At 44.5% G+C, this 16824-nt stretch overlaps 1 protein-coding gene across 6 annotated transcripts in view; it reads left to right on the top strand.

Moving 5' to 3' along the window:
* crtc3 (CREB regulated transcription coactivator 3) overlaps positions 1-16824 on the top strand; it is a 38954-nt gene that overhangs the window by 4962 nt on the left and 17168 nt on the right. For all 6 annotated transcript variants that reach the window (XM_064336674.1, XM_064336673.1, XM_064336672.1 and 3 more), the window contains exons 2-4: positions 4835-4945; positions 5869-5997; positions 11448-11509. In XM_064336674.1, coding sequence (XP_064192744.1) covers positions 4835-4945; positions 5869-5997; positions 11448-11509 — 302 coding nt within the window. The remainder of the gene's footprint in view (positions 1-4834; positions 4946-5868; positions 5998-11447; positions 11510-16824) is intronic.

The raw sequence follows: 16824 nt of genomic DNA, 5'->3' as shown, positions 1-16824 counted from the left end.
AACTGCCAAGACTTTTTAAGGAGCAGACATTTTACAAGCTGGTAAATACAAATAATTTTACTTGAACAGTTTTAATGAATTAAAGCCAGTTGCAAACTGGCATCGGCTGAGTTCTGCCAAGTCATTCCACTTGCTGCAGTATAGCCTACAGATCGGATTTTTTATCTATGCTGACTTCAGTATACTAATTGTTTGTTTCATTGAACAAAACACTGTCTCTGGGCATATTTTTTTATAAGAATCATCAAGTGTGCACTTTAATGCACTTTGTGTGTATTTTGCATCATGTGTATCTTTTGTATTATTTAAAAAAAAAAAAAAGATTTCTCGATTTGTATTCCGTTTTTGACTTGGAATTTGTCAAAGATGTTCTGATGGGCATGTTTACAAGTTTCATTAAAGGATGAAATTAGATTTTTTTCCCTTTCCCCCAGCAGACATCTGAAAAGCAGTCAGAGTTTGGGAACATTTTTTTCCATTTTCAACATCAGATGTTAAACACAGATGATAAAGTCCAAGAGTATGACAATCATACTGTGTTTAAGTTCGCAAAAATATTAATAATGGACGAGGCTGGTGAAAAGAAACAGTTGGCAGGTTGGCTTCTGTTGCCATTCTTCTCCCCCCATCTCCCCTCTCTTCATCACCTAATTAATCCTTAACACGAGACCAGGACATGGTGTACTTGAATTCATCAGCAGGCTTTATACAATTACAAACTGCCACATTTATACATATGTACGTAGCTACTCCTGTGCAAGGACTGAAATTGTCTCTTTAAAATTCTAAATGACAGATTTAGAATATTATTTATAATATAGTTACAATATAATTTTTATGAGGAGGTTGAATGGGGACTTTTCCTCTCTCTCATAATGAATCACCTCTGTCTTGCCATGAATAAATAGCAGTTTAGATCACAGGTATAGATCTAGAAACATAGAACATAGAATGTTTCAGATGGTATATTGAAATCGGAAAATAAAAGGGGAGTGGAGGAGGGTCATTACAAACTTCAACTCAAGCAGTGTCCAATATTTCCGCTCCTAACTTACATCATTGAGATATGTTCAATTAAGAGTTCCAAATAATAAGAGCGTGGAGTGTAGAGAGATTAGAAGTAATGCAACCATGTAAATAAAGGTTCTATTCATAGTGCTTCCATGCCATTGAGTCACAATGAAGGCTTTTAGAGTGCTTTTTCAGGACTGCTCAGTTAAAAGACTTGTGGTTTTGAAGCTGTGCTGGATTAAGTTGCCCATGTGGGATGACCTGTCAGTGACCCCCAGAGAGAAGCATAGTTGACAGTGGATGTGGGGCTTCATGCCACACTAGAACTTGTAGTTGGTATTTTTTCCTAGAAACCAGTCTGTTGCTTGGCAACATACACCATTACAAAAACATGAATAAAAATGTGTTGTTTTGGGGACAAAAGAGAATCCTGAAATAATTTAGAAGCAAGCTTTTAAGTTCATGCTTGAAGCATAACTGAATATATTTTGAACTGTGATTGTGGGAGGAGCCATGCATATTGGACAGTTTCCAACCAATTGGCAATCATGCTCCAAATATTAAGGGATTTGGATCTCATGGGAGCAGATTATGGATTGCTTCATATCTTTATGTGCCGTAACTCCCTTGGGTGAGGGACTTTGTTGTTTTTACAGTGATGGGCAGTCTTTATTGGTCCAGTTAGAAAGTGGGTGAGAGTAGGAATCCTTGAAGTTTGTTGGTGCTCTGCTCTTGACTTCCTGAGAGCGCCTCTCCCTCTCCAGTTCTGTGCAGTTCTCTTGAGTCTGCCCCTCATTAACCCTGTTCTCTCCTTCCCTCACCTTATAGCCTAGTAGCTGCGCAGGTCGTCACCTGAAATGACTTTCAAACAGAAAAACACTTAAGACATTTTGTTCTTTCACCCATGGCAACTCATGGCAATATAATTTGTTTGTCTGTTCTATGTTTAAAATCTTGTTCTCTATTCCACTCATCTGCATGAGTTTTACTGAACACTTGGAGTAAAGGATGTGGAATTGTAACCCACAATCTCCAGGGGTCTTAACCAGTGCAGCATTGAGTGACTGAAAAATTGTATTAAATGGAATACTATGTATTAGCTTTAATCACTGTGCTGCATCCAAAATGTAAATTGGGTATGGTTTTTTATCAACTGTTTAAGTGCATTTGAATCTTCTAAATCAGGTCCTATAATTCAAGATCTTGACCCTCTCTCTTGGTTGAAGACACATGCTGACCTTTCTGGTAGTCAGAGCTTTTTATCAGAGTGAATCGAGAGAAAGAACAAAAAAATCAAATTTCCACAATGCGCAGACCAATCACAAGACCTTTTTTTCCGTATTATTTAAAATTTCTTCACATGATCATAAATTATCTGCAGGCAAAACATTTTTTACAGGGTTTTATATTTCTCCTTTCACTACTACAAAAATCTCTTGGCTGGAATTAACAACTGACTTGCATCATTGTTTGATTGGTTGAGTTCTGGGCTTAGGACATGCTATTTAGAGTACTTGATACCGTACATATTGTGTCCCACAAACGTTTAGTGTTCCAGAAGTGTGTTTTAACTAGAGACAGAAATATAGACAGGAACTTACTTTTAGTGTATTGGCTCATCTGTCCCAACCCTCCCCCACTGCAGAGTGGGGGCCCAGCTCTACACTGAATTTTATTTTTTTTAAATTAAACTAAACTTAGAATAAATATTTTAATGAACATGGAATGCAAAACATCAAATGGTCCATGTCAAAACATGTTAAACATGAAATATTTATTGAAAAATAAGTTGTTAAACATGAAATATTAGTTGAAAAAGAGTTCTCAGAAATGTTAGGCTATTGTTTTTTAGATCCTCCAAAAAGTAATTATTTTATCCAAAGTGGAACTTCTAGTTTATTTTAGTGGTAAAACAGTGTCTTCACTGTAACATGGATGTAGGCTATATAGTGACATATATCAAACTTTAACTTCTGATCCAAACCTTTATTTTTAGAGATGTGTGTATGTATTAAATATGTGCTTAGTTGTCATTTCTGTGCACTGGCTGTAAGATTTGATGTGGGTTGCAGTATTACTGCCAGGTTTTTCCCCTTACCCATGAGAATGGCATCCCCAGCCAGGATCTCCATGGCAATTTCCGTGTCTGACTTGTTTAAACGGGGACACCAATCACTGGGGGGTTGCTGGAGGATTGCTTTTGGTGGCCTTGAAAAATCAGAGCTTATTTGAGGGAGAGGACAAGTTTTTGAATTGTAACTTATTTGAGGGAGGAGACAGGTTGTTTCCACGGAACCTTGATGAGGTTGGCAGGCATGCCCTAAATCATTGTGTGAATGAGTATATATATCTCTCCTTCACTGTTTCCGTACGGGAGTACACATGAGGCCAGGGGTACATTCAGTGGGCAAAGGGTTGCTGAATATTTTGCAAAGTGGCTGATGGGAGATGGAGGCCAGGGATTGTCAAACATTTCAAATTCACATGCTTTAAACTACAGCTCCCACCATTCTCTCTGTGAAATGGTTTGTGACCAGTGGTGTATTTTGACTGGTGGATGATGGTAGGGCTGGTTATTCTGAATGCAAATGCAAATTCTGTTGCCTGATTTTATGAGGTCTGGGTTCTTGTAGGCTATATGGGGCCAGGTTTCGAGACTTCTTGAGGTTTGGTTTACTCAGGACCATATTCTTGGTTATTGAGGGTGGGATGTTGAATTTGTCAGGGCAAAGACAGGAGTCCGCCTTATTTAACTTTGGAGATACAGACACCTGTGAGCACAGGAGCAGTGTGCTAAAAATAACAGGGCTGCTGTTCCAGAGGATCAGCAGGTTTGGTTACTACAGCGATGGGAGGGTCAGACTGACAGGAGCTCCCAGTGAAAGGGTGGAGACAGGCTATTGTTTATAAGGAAACTTAGTCCGTATCAGGCGTCTGTGGGGCTGCCTGCTCCTCGGCCAGGGAAGTATAGTATGGTATAGGCGGCTCTTGTGACAAATTGTTTTGTATAGAGAAGTTACCACATAGCACTGTAGTGTCTCAGGGGCCTGAATTCAGATGGTCGTTATGATACGTTCGGTCATACAGGTGGTTGGCAGCTAGTTTGCAGACTGTTTGTTCTCTCTGTTCACATTCAGTGGTTCTATGTTAAGGGGCTGCTTCACAGAACCTAATCTTGCCTGATCCATGGCTAAATTGCTAATTTGGCCAATGACCAAGTGCCTTTGTTTGTGTGGTTGAGTCCTAATGGGGAAGGTCTGTGAAACCCCCTTAAGGCTGATGTTCTGATCAAACTGAGAGCTTATACTGCGTCTCTCCTGTTAGAAAGATGGTCTTTCCCATTCGTGTAAATCCATTGATAACATCAAATGAGGTCAGTCTTTGAGATTCAAATTTTGTCCTTTGCTTAGTGTGAGGAAGAAATGGCTCCCAAATTTGCCTATTCGTGATCAGAACTGATAATGGACACTGTTTATCTTTGCAGTCGGTGCAAAAACGGACTGTGATCAGGTTGGTCTTTGCAGTGGTTCAGGGGAGATTCTGTTTTTAAACAACCTCTACATATTTTGTCTGCTTGGAAATTTCCATAGCATACATATTTCAAGGCTGGAGACTGGCACTCGTGTCATTCAAAGACTAGATAAAGAGTTACAGTCAAGAAATAAAACCTTCCCCTGAAATGTGGTAAAAGCATATGGAAGCCCTTGGCTCAGTATAGCCATGAGACCTGTTTTCTTGTCCTGGTCCTCTCTCACTCAAAAACTCCCAGACAACTCCACCCTCTTGTTATCAGCGTCTGACGGCTATGTGTCTCCTTTGAAAGGTTCAGTTCCAGAAGATCCAGCAGCTACGCTTGAATCAGACCCGGGCGCAGTACTATGGTGGTTCGCTGCCCAACGTCAACCAGATCGGAAACACCACCGCGGAATTCCAGGTGAGTGGCCCCCATATTCGGTGACGATCAGCTGACATGTCAACTCCACTCGCCAGACCTCAGAGCCGGTCTACTCGGTCTTGTAGCAACAAAGTATGCTGCAGTGTCATAGCACTATCTGGCAACGCAGGCCATTTTTTAATTATTGTTTTTACAAGTCTAGGTTTCCCAAGCGGAACATTTTCTCAGAATATGATTACAGTAGACAGCAATATCATTTAGAAGTGCAAATAGCCCAGCTGAGGAACATACATTATTCAGATGTTTGACTATTTGACAAAATACGAAATATCGACGCTCATCTGTGAATTTGATATGTTAGTGTGTTTGTGTAGCTTCGAGACGGTATCTGTTTCAAAACTGTGGAAAACATCCTTGTACCTCGGGTGAAACTGCCTTTAGTGCTGTGAATAATGTCTCTTTAGAAATGCAGGCATTGATCCCTGAATGTTAGCAGTTGCCAGAAACCAAATACAGTGAAGTAGATGCCTACCAAGGGATGAAATTTATCCGCTTGACTTCGGGGGAGAATACCGAGTTGTTATGCAGTTGATTGCATTCTCTAAATCAAAAGAGAGTGATATATATATATATATATATATATATCATCAGATGACTATAAATTATTGAATGCTTAAGTATTTTTTGTGAATATTATAGTGTGTCTCTCAGTGAGTCATAAAAGTAATGAAAGCAGTAACAGTAAGGGAAAGGAAGAAGAGCTAGTTGAGAGTGCTCGAGCATTGATTTTCAAATGAATTTATTAGGCTAATACTATAGCAACAGTAAACACTTCCAGCCTTCCAGCTTGCAGCTGTGTTTCCTCAGTGCGGGTAGTAGAGTGCCTAATTAAGGAACATTCGAAAGTGGGCCTGAGGCTGTTTTCTCCCCTCTTCCCCTCCCCTCCCCCTCCCCCTCCACAGGGCGTGTTCCCCACTGGTCTGGACACGGTGCGAGGGACCCGCCACCACGGCTTGGTGGAGAGGGTCCACCGCGACCGCAACCGCATCAATTCTCCGCATCGCAGGCCCGTGGACAAGCACGGCAGGCAGATATCCTTTACGCGCCCACGGGTCCCGCGGCGGGAGCGGCGGGGGCGTGCGCGCGCTGCGTTCCGCCTCGCCTCGGCCCTCCTTAGGCCACAGCGAGCCCGGTGCAGGAAGCCGTTGCGTGGGGATTGTGTTTTTACGCGGTCCGCAATGCCGCTCAAATGTCAGCCTTCACTGCTGGTGCTGCAGCGGACTGCCTAACAAAGGTTATTCCTGCTGTACATGACTCATTGCTATAGGGGTTATTTGATATGGTTTAGTGCTGTACAGTTCAGTTAGCGTTTGCTGGACATAAACTGGGTGCATGAGCTGATCTGTGCATTTGTTTGTGCTGGTCTGAATTCACTTGTATGAATTTTAACTATTTTGAAGGCAGGTGGCCAACCAGCATGGTACATGCATAGGAGATTTAATGAGAAGTAGATGTGTTTATCTGAAAAGTACAATTGCTGGAAAGTCTCACATAATGCTTACTACTGCTGTAGCACGATCTTGTTCACATTTCAGCCATTGTTCATGCTGTAAAATAAGCGTTTTAACTGCCAAGCTGCATAATCAGCATCCCTCCCCACAAGGGCTGGCCCAAAGCAGGAGTAACTAAAGCCAAAGTGACGGCGCTTCTTCCTCCATCATACATTTGCGAGCAACCCACAGGTTTAAAAGCAACCAGAGTTATTACCTGCATGCGGCATGCTGGACGTATGTGCAGACAGAAAGCAAGTGCTACGAGATCCTCTGTGGTTCATTAGGTGATGCTATATACATTTTGAAGCAGAACAGTTTTGGCTCGCATTAGATCAGCACACATACATACAGGTTAGGCGGTTCAGTGGACACAAGGCCCAAGTGTGAATGGGGCTATATATGAGTGGTACAGGCTGTAGTACTTTGTAGTTCCTTGTTTCAGGAGCATGTTTGGTGCTGGGAGCAGTTTCGGCTGCCCAATGGAAACAAATGGGTATTTGTCTCCTCAATTTCCATAGCCCTACACTTGGAAAGTGACCAGCGGGTGTCTTTTTTATTATTCTTATCTTCCCTACCTTTGTTTATTGCATTGTGCCTCTACACATTAGAGACTCTGGTCTGTGTTCACCTGCCAGGGTACGGTCCTCAGGTTTAAAGTTTCAGTGGGATTGTGTTTTGGCTGGTCTTTGCTAAAGAACTTATAGAATGTGAGGGTGATTTCTTTAAATTCTCCAGCATGCTGTTTGCTTAGACTATGGGAATCAAGAAGAAAGGATAATTAAGATAAATGATGATATTGAGTATCTGAAGGATATGCAATTTATCCAAGGATGAGTCATCTCCCATTTGCTTTCAAATTAAAAAAATGTAATAAGGAAAAAAAAACAAATGTGGATCTTCCAAAGTTAGCAGAGTTGGAAAGTCTGAATCATTTGACTTTGTTTGAAGCTGGCAGTGCAGTGTGCAAGACTTGACTGTAAATCTGTTTGGGGGGGGGGGGGGCTGTACTGAATGCAGCTACAGCTAAGTCTTATTTATTGAGACTTTATTTTCAACTTTAAGTTGGAAAAAGGTGTGTTGATTTAAACTGCCAGTGAAAATTTAAAGGCTGTAGCTGTCAGAAACAGCATTTAAAAAAAGACATTTTACTTGTTAGCCAAATCTTTTGTGCTAGACTCTCTTATCACTTAATTTCCGGTCTTTGTGACTTTAACGTATTATCCAACCCTTATCCACACTGAAAATCAAGGATAATTTTTATGTTCATCTAAAATGTTGACACTGCTTTTGCAACAGAAGTCCTTGGACAAATATCAGCCAAATTCATGGCAAGGAGAATAAGTGTGGTTAGACCCTTGGAGAATTGGTGCATAATTGGTTATAGGGGTAATTGTATCTGTGCATGCGTCTGGAGGATTTCTGGATATCAGATACTCAGACTGCTGTAGCAGATTGGCAACATGGCATTAGCATTGGAGACCCTCTGACGATTTCCAATGCTGCTCAGCTCTCCCGTTTCCCTGGGAACCATCTGTAGCTAAGGGAAGGCCCAGTCCCTTGAGCAGATTTCCATCCCCCTGCTGGGCTGCAGCTTCCCTCAGGTGTTTCACCACCCCCCCACCGTAAGGCAGATGCGGGCCGCACTGTTATGTAAGCACTCCAGTGTCTGATCTCATGCTACCGGGCTGGCCTTAACCTTAGTTCAAAGGATTCCTGTGACTCCCAACTTCAAACACCTATGTTAAGGTGTACCTGAACTTCGCTTTCCCACCTGGGAGCCTCGTTCTCCCTCTCCCAGCAGACCATGTCGCACCGGTTACACTGTCCAAAGTACACAGTATGCTTTCACACATGAGTGGACCAGCTTCCCTCAGAGTCTGGTTTCAGGAGGAAAGGATGATTGAATTTGGCTTCTACTCTCCTCTCCACATATAGTTTGTCAGGGCCGGTTTTTGCCAGCTTTGAACGAGAAGGCCACCACGCATGTATAAAAATTCTGAAACTGCCAAACCCACTCATTCTGCCATCCAGCAGCTAAGATCTCTGTGTGCCTGCGCAGGCTATATCACTGAGGGCATGGTTGTTCTTGAGGACAGCGTTTATAGTCTGTTTTCTGTTGAATGGAGAACAGCTGTGTGAGTCACAGCCACTCCTCCTCTGGTCCTCGTCCAATCACCTCCCCTGCTTTGTCATAACGTTTGGATTTTATTTATCTCTTTGCTCTCCAAGAACGGCTTGTGGCTGCCGCGCGTCTCGGAGTGAAGCGTTTTGTAAACTCTCGGTCTCTGCAGTACCCAGCATGCTTTTCACCGCTACACTAAGGCAGCATGTCCTTGCATGTTGTGTTTCACAGCCAAAATTCTTTATCCCACTCCTAAATATCAATTACCTGTGTTTTTTTTTTCCACTGAGAAAATAATTGCTTTTGCATTGCAAGGGAATGTTTCCGTATTATGATTTGTTGTGCATTGAAGAATAACCTTATTCTTAGTCCTATTTGCAAAAGGATTAGCCTACTTCCTGTGTGTTTGGTGCATTTAAACAGTACGTATCTGCCTGACAGGTGATATGTCCCTCTGTATCCTTCAGCTTTGTTTTCCTCCATAGGCTTCACATGAAGTACGTAGCCAGGCTCCTCCATTTGCACTGAGGCCCATTAAGCCATTCGATTCTTTTGGTGTTTTTTTTTTTTGATAGAATGAATGGAGGAATTAAGCCTGAGAAAGGATTGCAGCTTTCTGGCTTTAGTCTTCAGGGAGAAAGCGAGAGCTTCGCCCGGGTGTGAGCGCGGAGAGCCGCGACAAAGTCGTTTTCGGGGAAGGGTTGGTTGCATCTGTGGTCTGTCGTAATTAAAAATGAATCTGGCAGCCTCTTTGTAGCACCTAAAGATGACCAAGTTGTTCTGCGATTAAGGAGTGAGAACTGGCTGATCTAACACTTCCCTCGTGATTCCACTTGATGATGAGCAGACTCGCTCTTGCTAGCAAACTGGAAGCTAATTCTTACACTTTTTTTTTCGAAACTCTATCGTATTTTTAGACTTTTTGAATACAAGCACATTTTTGTTTGCCTAAATAAACAGATTTTCGGAAGGGCAGTTTGAGGAGCTGTGCCACTGGTTTAATTGCAATGTGGGAGAGGAGAGGGTGGGGGTGGGGGGTTTGGGGGGGGTTGAGGATTTCAAGCCAAAATTTGATTTCATCAGTTTTTTTTTTTTCCCCCTTCCTTAAGCACCAGATGTCCCTCCTGGTCAAGGCTTGTTTTTCACAAATTCGTTTAACTGCATCTGCCAAGATTAGGCTGATTCTGAAAGTGAGCCTAAGCTTGTGCTCCATGGGGACCACGCAGTCCCCGCTGCGATTCTGCGTCCGTCTTGCGGTCCTCCAGAATGCTCTGTTGACTTCGATGTGCAGCAGAGTGGCGCTAACAGTACATTAGCGTGCCCCCCCCTCTTGAACTCCCCTGGAAGGACGGAAGGTGCGGAATTGTTTGGTCTCAGTGGGTGGTAGACCTGGATTCAGGGGAGAGGAGGGACTCCACCCACTCTTTCTATGGAACTTTGTTCTGTCAGGGTTATCATTGGTTTCTTGTCCCCTTCCCACTGCATAAGCTAATTAAAACCGAGGAAATCTCTGGTTTAATCCATCACTTCCGCCTTTGGGTACAAGAACACACGTGTCCTCATCTCTCTCTTTGCACCATGTTTCAGCATCTGTGTGTGTGCGTATGTGTGTGTTTGTATGTGCACATGTGTATGTATGTGCGTGTACGTGCATGTGCGTGCGTGTTCGCAGTTCATCAATTTGTTTCTGACCTTTTAAAAATAATGTTCTACTATCAACGTTATTCATCTGAATGTCGGCACTTTCCTACTGATCATGATCTGTTTGCCCCTTATCTGTTTATGTATGCATGCATGCGTGGGTGTGTGTGCACTCGTACATACACACAAATACACACCTATTCATTTGTGTGTGTGTGTGTATGTATATTAAGTTGATGAAGGAGAGACTTCCTGTTCACTGGAGTTCTTCACTGTGTCAGCAGCGGTTGAAACAGCAGTGAATTGGCCAGCCTTCATTTTATTGCCCTTTGTTTGAAGTTGTCCTCCCCACATGGCAATGCCTGGGCTGTTTCTCTGTCCTTTCATCACCACAATATCATTGTTCAGTCTAGCAAGCCTGGGGGTGGACTATAATTATCATTTGGTTTTTTCAGTTTAAACATTTTGTTTATTTTTTTGCGGTCTGTTTGCTTTAGCACATGTGCCAGATAAATGTTCACAATACTGCTGGGGTGTTTCTGTGTGTATGAAAATGTGCAACGGTAGTCTTGGTTGTTTAATGAGATCAATCATCTGCCAAACATGAGGCTGCCTGTGTCTGTTACGGTGTTGCTGAACAGTAAGCAGCATAGCATAGCCTACTTTGTGTTATGTTACAGCATGTCTTAATCAGTCATGTCACTGAAGTTCTTTATACTGATGCATGCAGCCATATTTTATTTTTCTTGCCATAATCAGTGTTGATTAATTTAAAATATATAGATGAATAATTAATTAAGATGATTCATATGTAGTGCTTGCATTGCTGAAATGAAAAAAGAGAATTAACAAAATGGAACGATACTGTTCCAGAAGAATCAAAGCACTCAATCAGCAGTTCAAATGAAAAAGGGTCTTGGTCGAGTGAATACTTAGTTTGTTATAACCCCTCACCACTTGGCCACTTTACAAATGAAAGGACCATTCTTTCAGGCATCAGATAAGATTGTCTGTACTACATTTGTACTATGTAGCCCTGATTCAGTTTCTGTGTGACAAAGCCGTTTATTTCACAGTGTGATGCAGATCCACCCATTACATTATCAGTTATCTTCTTCATAGATAAGCATTGTACATGGGTCCATTAAATGATGTTTCATGTATGAATGAATCCCATTATTGTATCAGTATGTCATATGTGAAGTGTTTTCCTTGACTGTGCCACGTGGAAAGCTCTCCCTATGGAACGGTGTACCTGTCTCCTCCCCCAGACAACAGCTGGAGAAGGTGAGTGCTCGTGTCTCACTGCAGTTCTCTGCCTGTGACAGGCCTTCATTCATGCAACAGGGGAAAGGGCCCAGTGCAGTCTGGGTAGCCTTAGCACTCGCTGTGTAAAATGTCACAAATCCGCAACACCTGGACGGGCTTCGCGGTGAAAGGCTGGTTGTCACCACAGGGCTGACTCACGCAGCTTATGTCGGAGTTAGAAGCCACGGGACACTCAGGAGAAATAAATTTTATCTCAAAGTGCCTTCCCCTCAGTAGCATCTGACATGCGACATTGCACAAGGTTAACGTGATGCTTCTCGCTGAGAGGCAAGGAATGGTGTGACGCGCATCTGCTGTACCTGATTTAAATGCTTGGAAAGACAGCTTAGTAGGCTGGCTGTAATTATTATTTGTTTTGTTTGTTTTGTTTTTTTTGCTTGAGGGAGGTTGCATAGATGACAAATATAATTTTTGATAAATGTGAAAAGCAGAGAAATCTACTAGTCTCCATTACTGTTAGCAGAGCAGTCCGTACAACACCAAAATCCTCAGTTTCACAAAGCGCATTATTACTCCAGGTATGTCAAATCTAATTTCAGATATATATGTATTAAAATAATTATTTAAGTAATTCATTATTTATTTATTTTTACGATGGGCTGAATTGCGGCCTTTAAATAAAGGCTGGAAGGTTTCCCTCCTCTCCGCGGCGTTGGGTTCTGCCGGTTGGGCCGCGCGCCAGCATGGCTGCTCCCCGTAGCGTTTCCCCGGCCGAGCGTCCGCGGCTCGGCGTCTGCTTTTTTGCGACTCGTAAAACGGAGCGCGTCCGCGCCCTCTGACACTGTTTACATCCGCGCGCGGGGCGGCCGGCGCGGGCGCCCTGCAGCCGCCAGCTGCTGTGACCTTGTCTCCCGAGCCTGTCAGGTCGGCTAGCCCCGCCGCCGCGCGCTGCGGCCGAGCATGTGGTGCAGTGTTGCAATGCGGGTGACGATAAATCAGGTTTTTATTATTATTATTATTATTATTTTATTAGCGCGAGCCCAGAAAGACCGCGTGTGCGCTTGTAAAGCATTCTGTAAGCACGGAACAACATTGAGATAATGTGTAGAAATTAATGACTTTAAGCCTCAAGTGTTTTGCTGGCAAAAGTCCTTGTTTTCCAGTTTATAGAAGCACAATGCTGTAACGGGCATTTCAGTACATCCAAGTATTCATTTATATCTAAAAAGGACATCCAAGCAATGTCATCCTCAACCTTAAATACAGTACTTAGTGTAATTATATTCAAAAGCGAAATTACTGTTTGTATTGTTGATCTGGGCTGTTTTTATAAAGGCAGGTTTTCAAAAATATGACTAAAATGTGGGACTGGAAATGTGTTGCTGGTATGCACTGAGAAATGTAGGGCTTTACTGCATGGTGAATTCTTGTGTTGCAGCATGCTATACAATGCAATACATTGTGTAACCTAAAATGTGGAAGGGTGAATGTTATGGTTAGTGAAATTGTTCTGAGAATACATTGAATACTTGTACAGTTGCTGGTTGTTTCTCTTTATGCATTATTAAACACTTTAGTGAAGTTACTGATTAGAATCTATAGATATTCCTTGTATCCTGTATTTTGGGTGTTCATTTGTTGACTTTCCTGAAATTCTATTTGGTTTGTTTAACACATCTCATTCTTTATACTTCCTTTTTTTAATGTGTGAAATGTTGAGTTCTTTTCAAGTGGTGCCTTCTCCTGGTTATTTCCCAGTTCTCCCAAGTACTAACCAGAAGCATTTCTCTCTGATTCTAACCTGCTTCTTCCCCTCTAGGACAAATCACTGTGAAGCTGCTGCTCTGGTCTTTCTCTCTCTCCCCCCAGTGTGTACGTGTACTAACTCTGCCAGCTCTCCAGTGGCCAGACCCTGCCTTCTGCTCCTGCTTCAGGGACAGATTGTCTGCACAGTGTGTGTGTGTGTGTGTGTGTGCGCGCGCGTGTGTGTGTGTGCGCGTGTGTGTGTTTGTGTGTGTGCGCGCGTGCGTGTGTGTGTGTGTGCGTGTGTGTGTGTGTGTGTGTGTGTGTGCGCGTACTTGCGTGTGTTTGTGCGTGTGTGTGTGCATTCATGTGTGTGTGCGTGTGTGTGTGCGTGTGCGTGTGTGTGTGTGTGAAATCCACTTCCCTGCAGTTGGGTTTCTGTGCCTACAGTAACACATTGTCAGCAACAGTTCAGAACTGCGGTCGTCAGGGTGACGGGTCACAGTGGGTTTTGAACAGGGCCACTGTCCATTCCGACAAGTCTGTTTGTCTGGGGTTTGATTTGGGCTTGAGCATGTTTGAGCCGCGCTCCTCCCGATGCATGTTACAGGTCAGCTCTGAGTATCTGTTGTTTTTCTGTCTCCATTCCAGCAAGGGATTAAAACTCTCACCTCTAATTAGAGCTGCTTAATGATAGCAAACATCTGCCATTATGTTCTTTTCTTCTTTTTTTCCCAAAGGCAGTAAATTGAAAGCTTGCCTTCACTGAAACACTGGGCTCTTTCCAGCGGATGGGGTCTGGAGTGTCGTCGTTCTTCCTGAGTGTTGCTTGAATTTCTTTTTAAAGCGAAAAAAAAAAAAAAAAAAAAGTCCACTGAAAGACTAGCGAAGGGCTGAACCGCAGACCTCTGTGAATAATTTGTTTTGGGAACGCACTGAGCCCGAGTGCGCGCGCGTGGAGCGGGACGGTGCTGGGGCGCGCCGCGCGGACGGGGCTGGCGGGGCGGTTTTTCCCGCGGAGTCCCGCGGCGCTGGCGGGCCCTGGAGGCTCGCCGTCGCGTTTGACTGGGAGGCAGATGCTGATGCGGGCCCCCCTCCGGGGGTAGAGCGGAGCGGGAAGTGTTTACAACACTCGCAACATCTGCAGAGCATTAGGGCGGCCCACACTGGAGAGCGCCCGCCAACCTCTCTCTCTTAACCCCTTCGGTCGCGGCTGCTCCCCTCTCCGTTCAGCGGTTTCCCCGCTGGCTGCCCTGGAGCGCGTCTGAGGGGTGGCCGTTAAAACACCCGTCCCCTGGATCAAAGGGGCACGTGGTGCTGAGGCGTCCAGGCGGCCTACGCTTTACTGCTGTGGGCGTCCGCTTAATGAGCGCGAGCCCGTAAACGTTTTGAGTTTTTCCACTGGAACCTGGCCGGCCTGCTTTGTTCAGGTTCTGGGTGGTTTTCCATTGACTTTTTCCCCTCTTTTGTGGAGCCGAATGACAACTAACTGTGCCTAATTAGACCTCAGGGTTCTAGCCTTTCCCCCCAAAACGTTCCGTTTATTTTGAGTCCGTATCATTGTCCTTGTACTCTTCGCCGGTTTTGTCTTTTTGTTTTCTCCGGGAAAAAATAAGCGCTTCCTGTGTAAGGCCTGTGCCCGTGAGCACAGAAATGAGTCTCCCGTAATATCTGGCGAGTTCCAGCTGCATGCTGAGGAGATCGTTTGGCTAGGGCGGAATGTTCAGTTGCCTCAGCGGATCACTGCGGGGTAGTTGCACAGTGAGTCACTGCTTGTAAACAAATGAGCTGACTCCTCCTCATATGTAGTAGTCTGAACAAGCAAACATGCTATCTGCGGGTCGCATTTGAAATCGATTAAAGCAATTCCCTTCGGCTGAACCTCAGATTAAATTATACACCGTGTATCTCGCTCCACCTTAGGGTCTCGGGGTTGGCGTTGCCATGAACGCGTAGGTGCTTAACAGAATCCATAACGGGCAAAATTTGATGAGAGAACATTGCTGCTTAATGATTTCAGAGTCAAAATGTATCATGGATTGCGTGCACTTCCTGCTTAGTGTCAGATTACACATGCCAGCTGTGTGTGATCTCAGTGTTCTAGAATTTGACAGTCTATGGCTTGTTGTTGTTTTGGTTATGTCTGACAGCAGGAATTAAGCGGTTTGAGATTCCATAACGTCAATTAAAAATACATTTATGAAACAATCCTTCAGTTGGCTCAAACAAAAAAAAGGCGGATTTTTTCATGCTGTGTAGTTTTATGCTAATTTAAAGTGGAACATTTCTGGTTGTTGTGTGACCTCGTAACTTCTGGTCATTTTTCTTCCTCCCTGCTTGTGACAGTGGGCCCTGCTGTTTTCCTGGTATTAATTTGGCATAAATGCTAAAAAAGGAACGGAGTGGTTGGGAGAGGGCTGTTTTCCGGAAGCTGTGAGAATCCCGCAGGACGGTCCTGAAAGAGGACAGTGTGTATTTTGAGCGGCGCACTGCCGCTCCTCAGAGAGCCGCGTTCCCATTGGTGTCTGGGTCGGGTGGGCGGAGCCTGTGGACAGGCCATGTACATGTCCCTACGGAGCACAGCTGGGCTGGGTCAGCAGCTCAGGTCAGTGCTGCTCTCCCAGTCCCACGCTCCCCCCTCCCCCTTCTGCTCTTCCCAGGCAACTCCCAGGGGAGAGGGATCATAAAAACGATACGATCATGAATAATGCGTGAAGAAACTTTCTGTGAGATTGATGATGTAAAAAAAAAAAATGTTTTTTATTATTGCTGTGAACCATGTGACTGTACCTTTGAAGTTCGTCTCTTATACACACAGCAGGATACCGTAGCACCCTTGAATACGATCAAAAAAGCTAAAACCGGACAAATGGGCACCCGTGTTTTGCACACCATAGCTCTGTCCTCTGTGCGGCATCGTTGGCGGTGGCAGAACAGCCTTGTTCGCTCGGTTTGAATTTGCATCGGACTGTGTTCATGCACACATCTACACGGTTGTCCTCACTGGAACGCACAGCCTATCCTCTGTAATCTGCCGCTGTCTATTTTAAGACCCTTGTCTTTAATTTACAGATATGCCTGCATATATAGGGGCGGGGAGGGGGGTAGGGAGGCTCCTCCATATGGTACGCTAAGCCTTAATACAGGGCGATGGGGGGGGGGCCGTGCCAAAGCGCTTTACGGGCAAACGCGTAATGAAGCCGGCGTCATCTGCCGTCGGGCCCCGTCGGTTCGCCCGCGGCCGTGCCACGCCGTCCCGCGGCGCACCGTCGCAGATCCGACCCCTCCTCCCGCTCGGCCTCCTCCCCGTCCCGCCGAAACGCAGCTGGCATTTGGACCATTTCAGTCTCGCACTGCCCTCCCCCCCCCCCCCATCCCCAAAGCTGCGCTATGTCTTCTGTCATGGGTGCTGTTTTGAGTTACAGCTGAATTTGATCATATTTCCTCTTCCTCTCTCTCCCCCTCTCTCCTACCCTCCCCTCTCTCTCTGACACACTTTGTGATCCCTCAATCTAGGGCCTGTCTCTCATTGCAAAGCGAGGAAGTACATGAACCGTCCATGAGAGACACTGCCCCCTGCAGGTGGAAAG

Source organism: Anguilla rostrata, chromosome 5 (assembly GCF_018555375.3).
Source record: "Anguilla rostrata isolate EN2019 chromosome 5, ASM1855537v3, whole genome shotgun sequence".
Lineage (NCBI taxonomy): Eukaryota > Metazoa > Chordata > Actinopteri > Anguilliformes > Anguillidae > Anguilla > Anguilla rostrata.
This window is presented reverse-complemented; position numbering and strand designations above follow the sequence as displayed.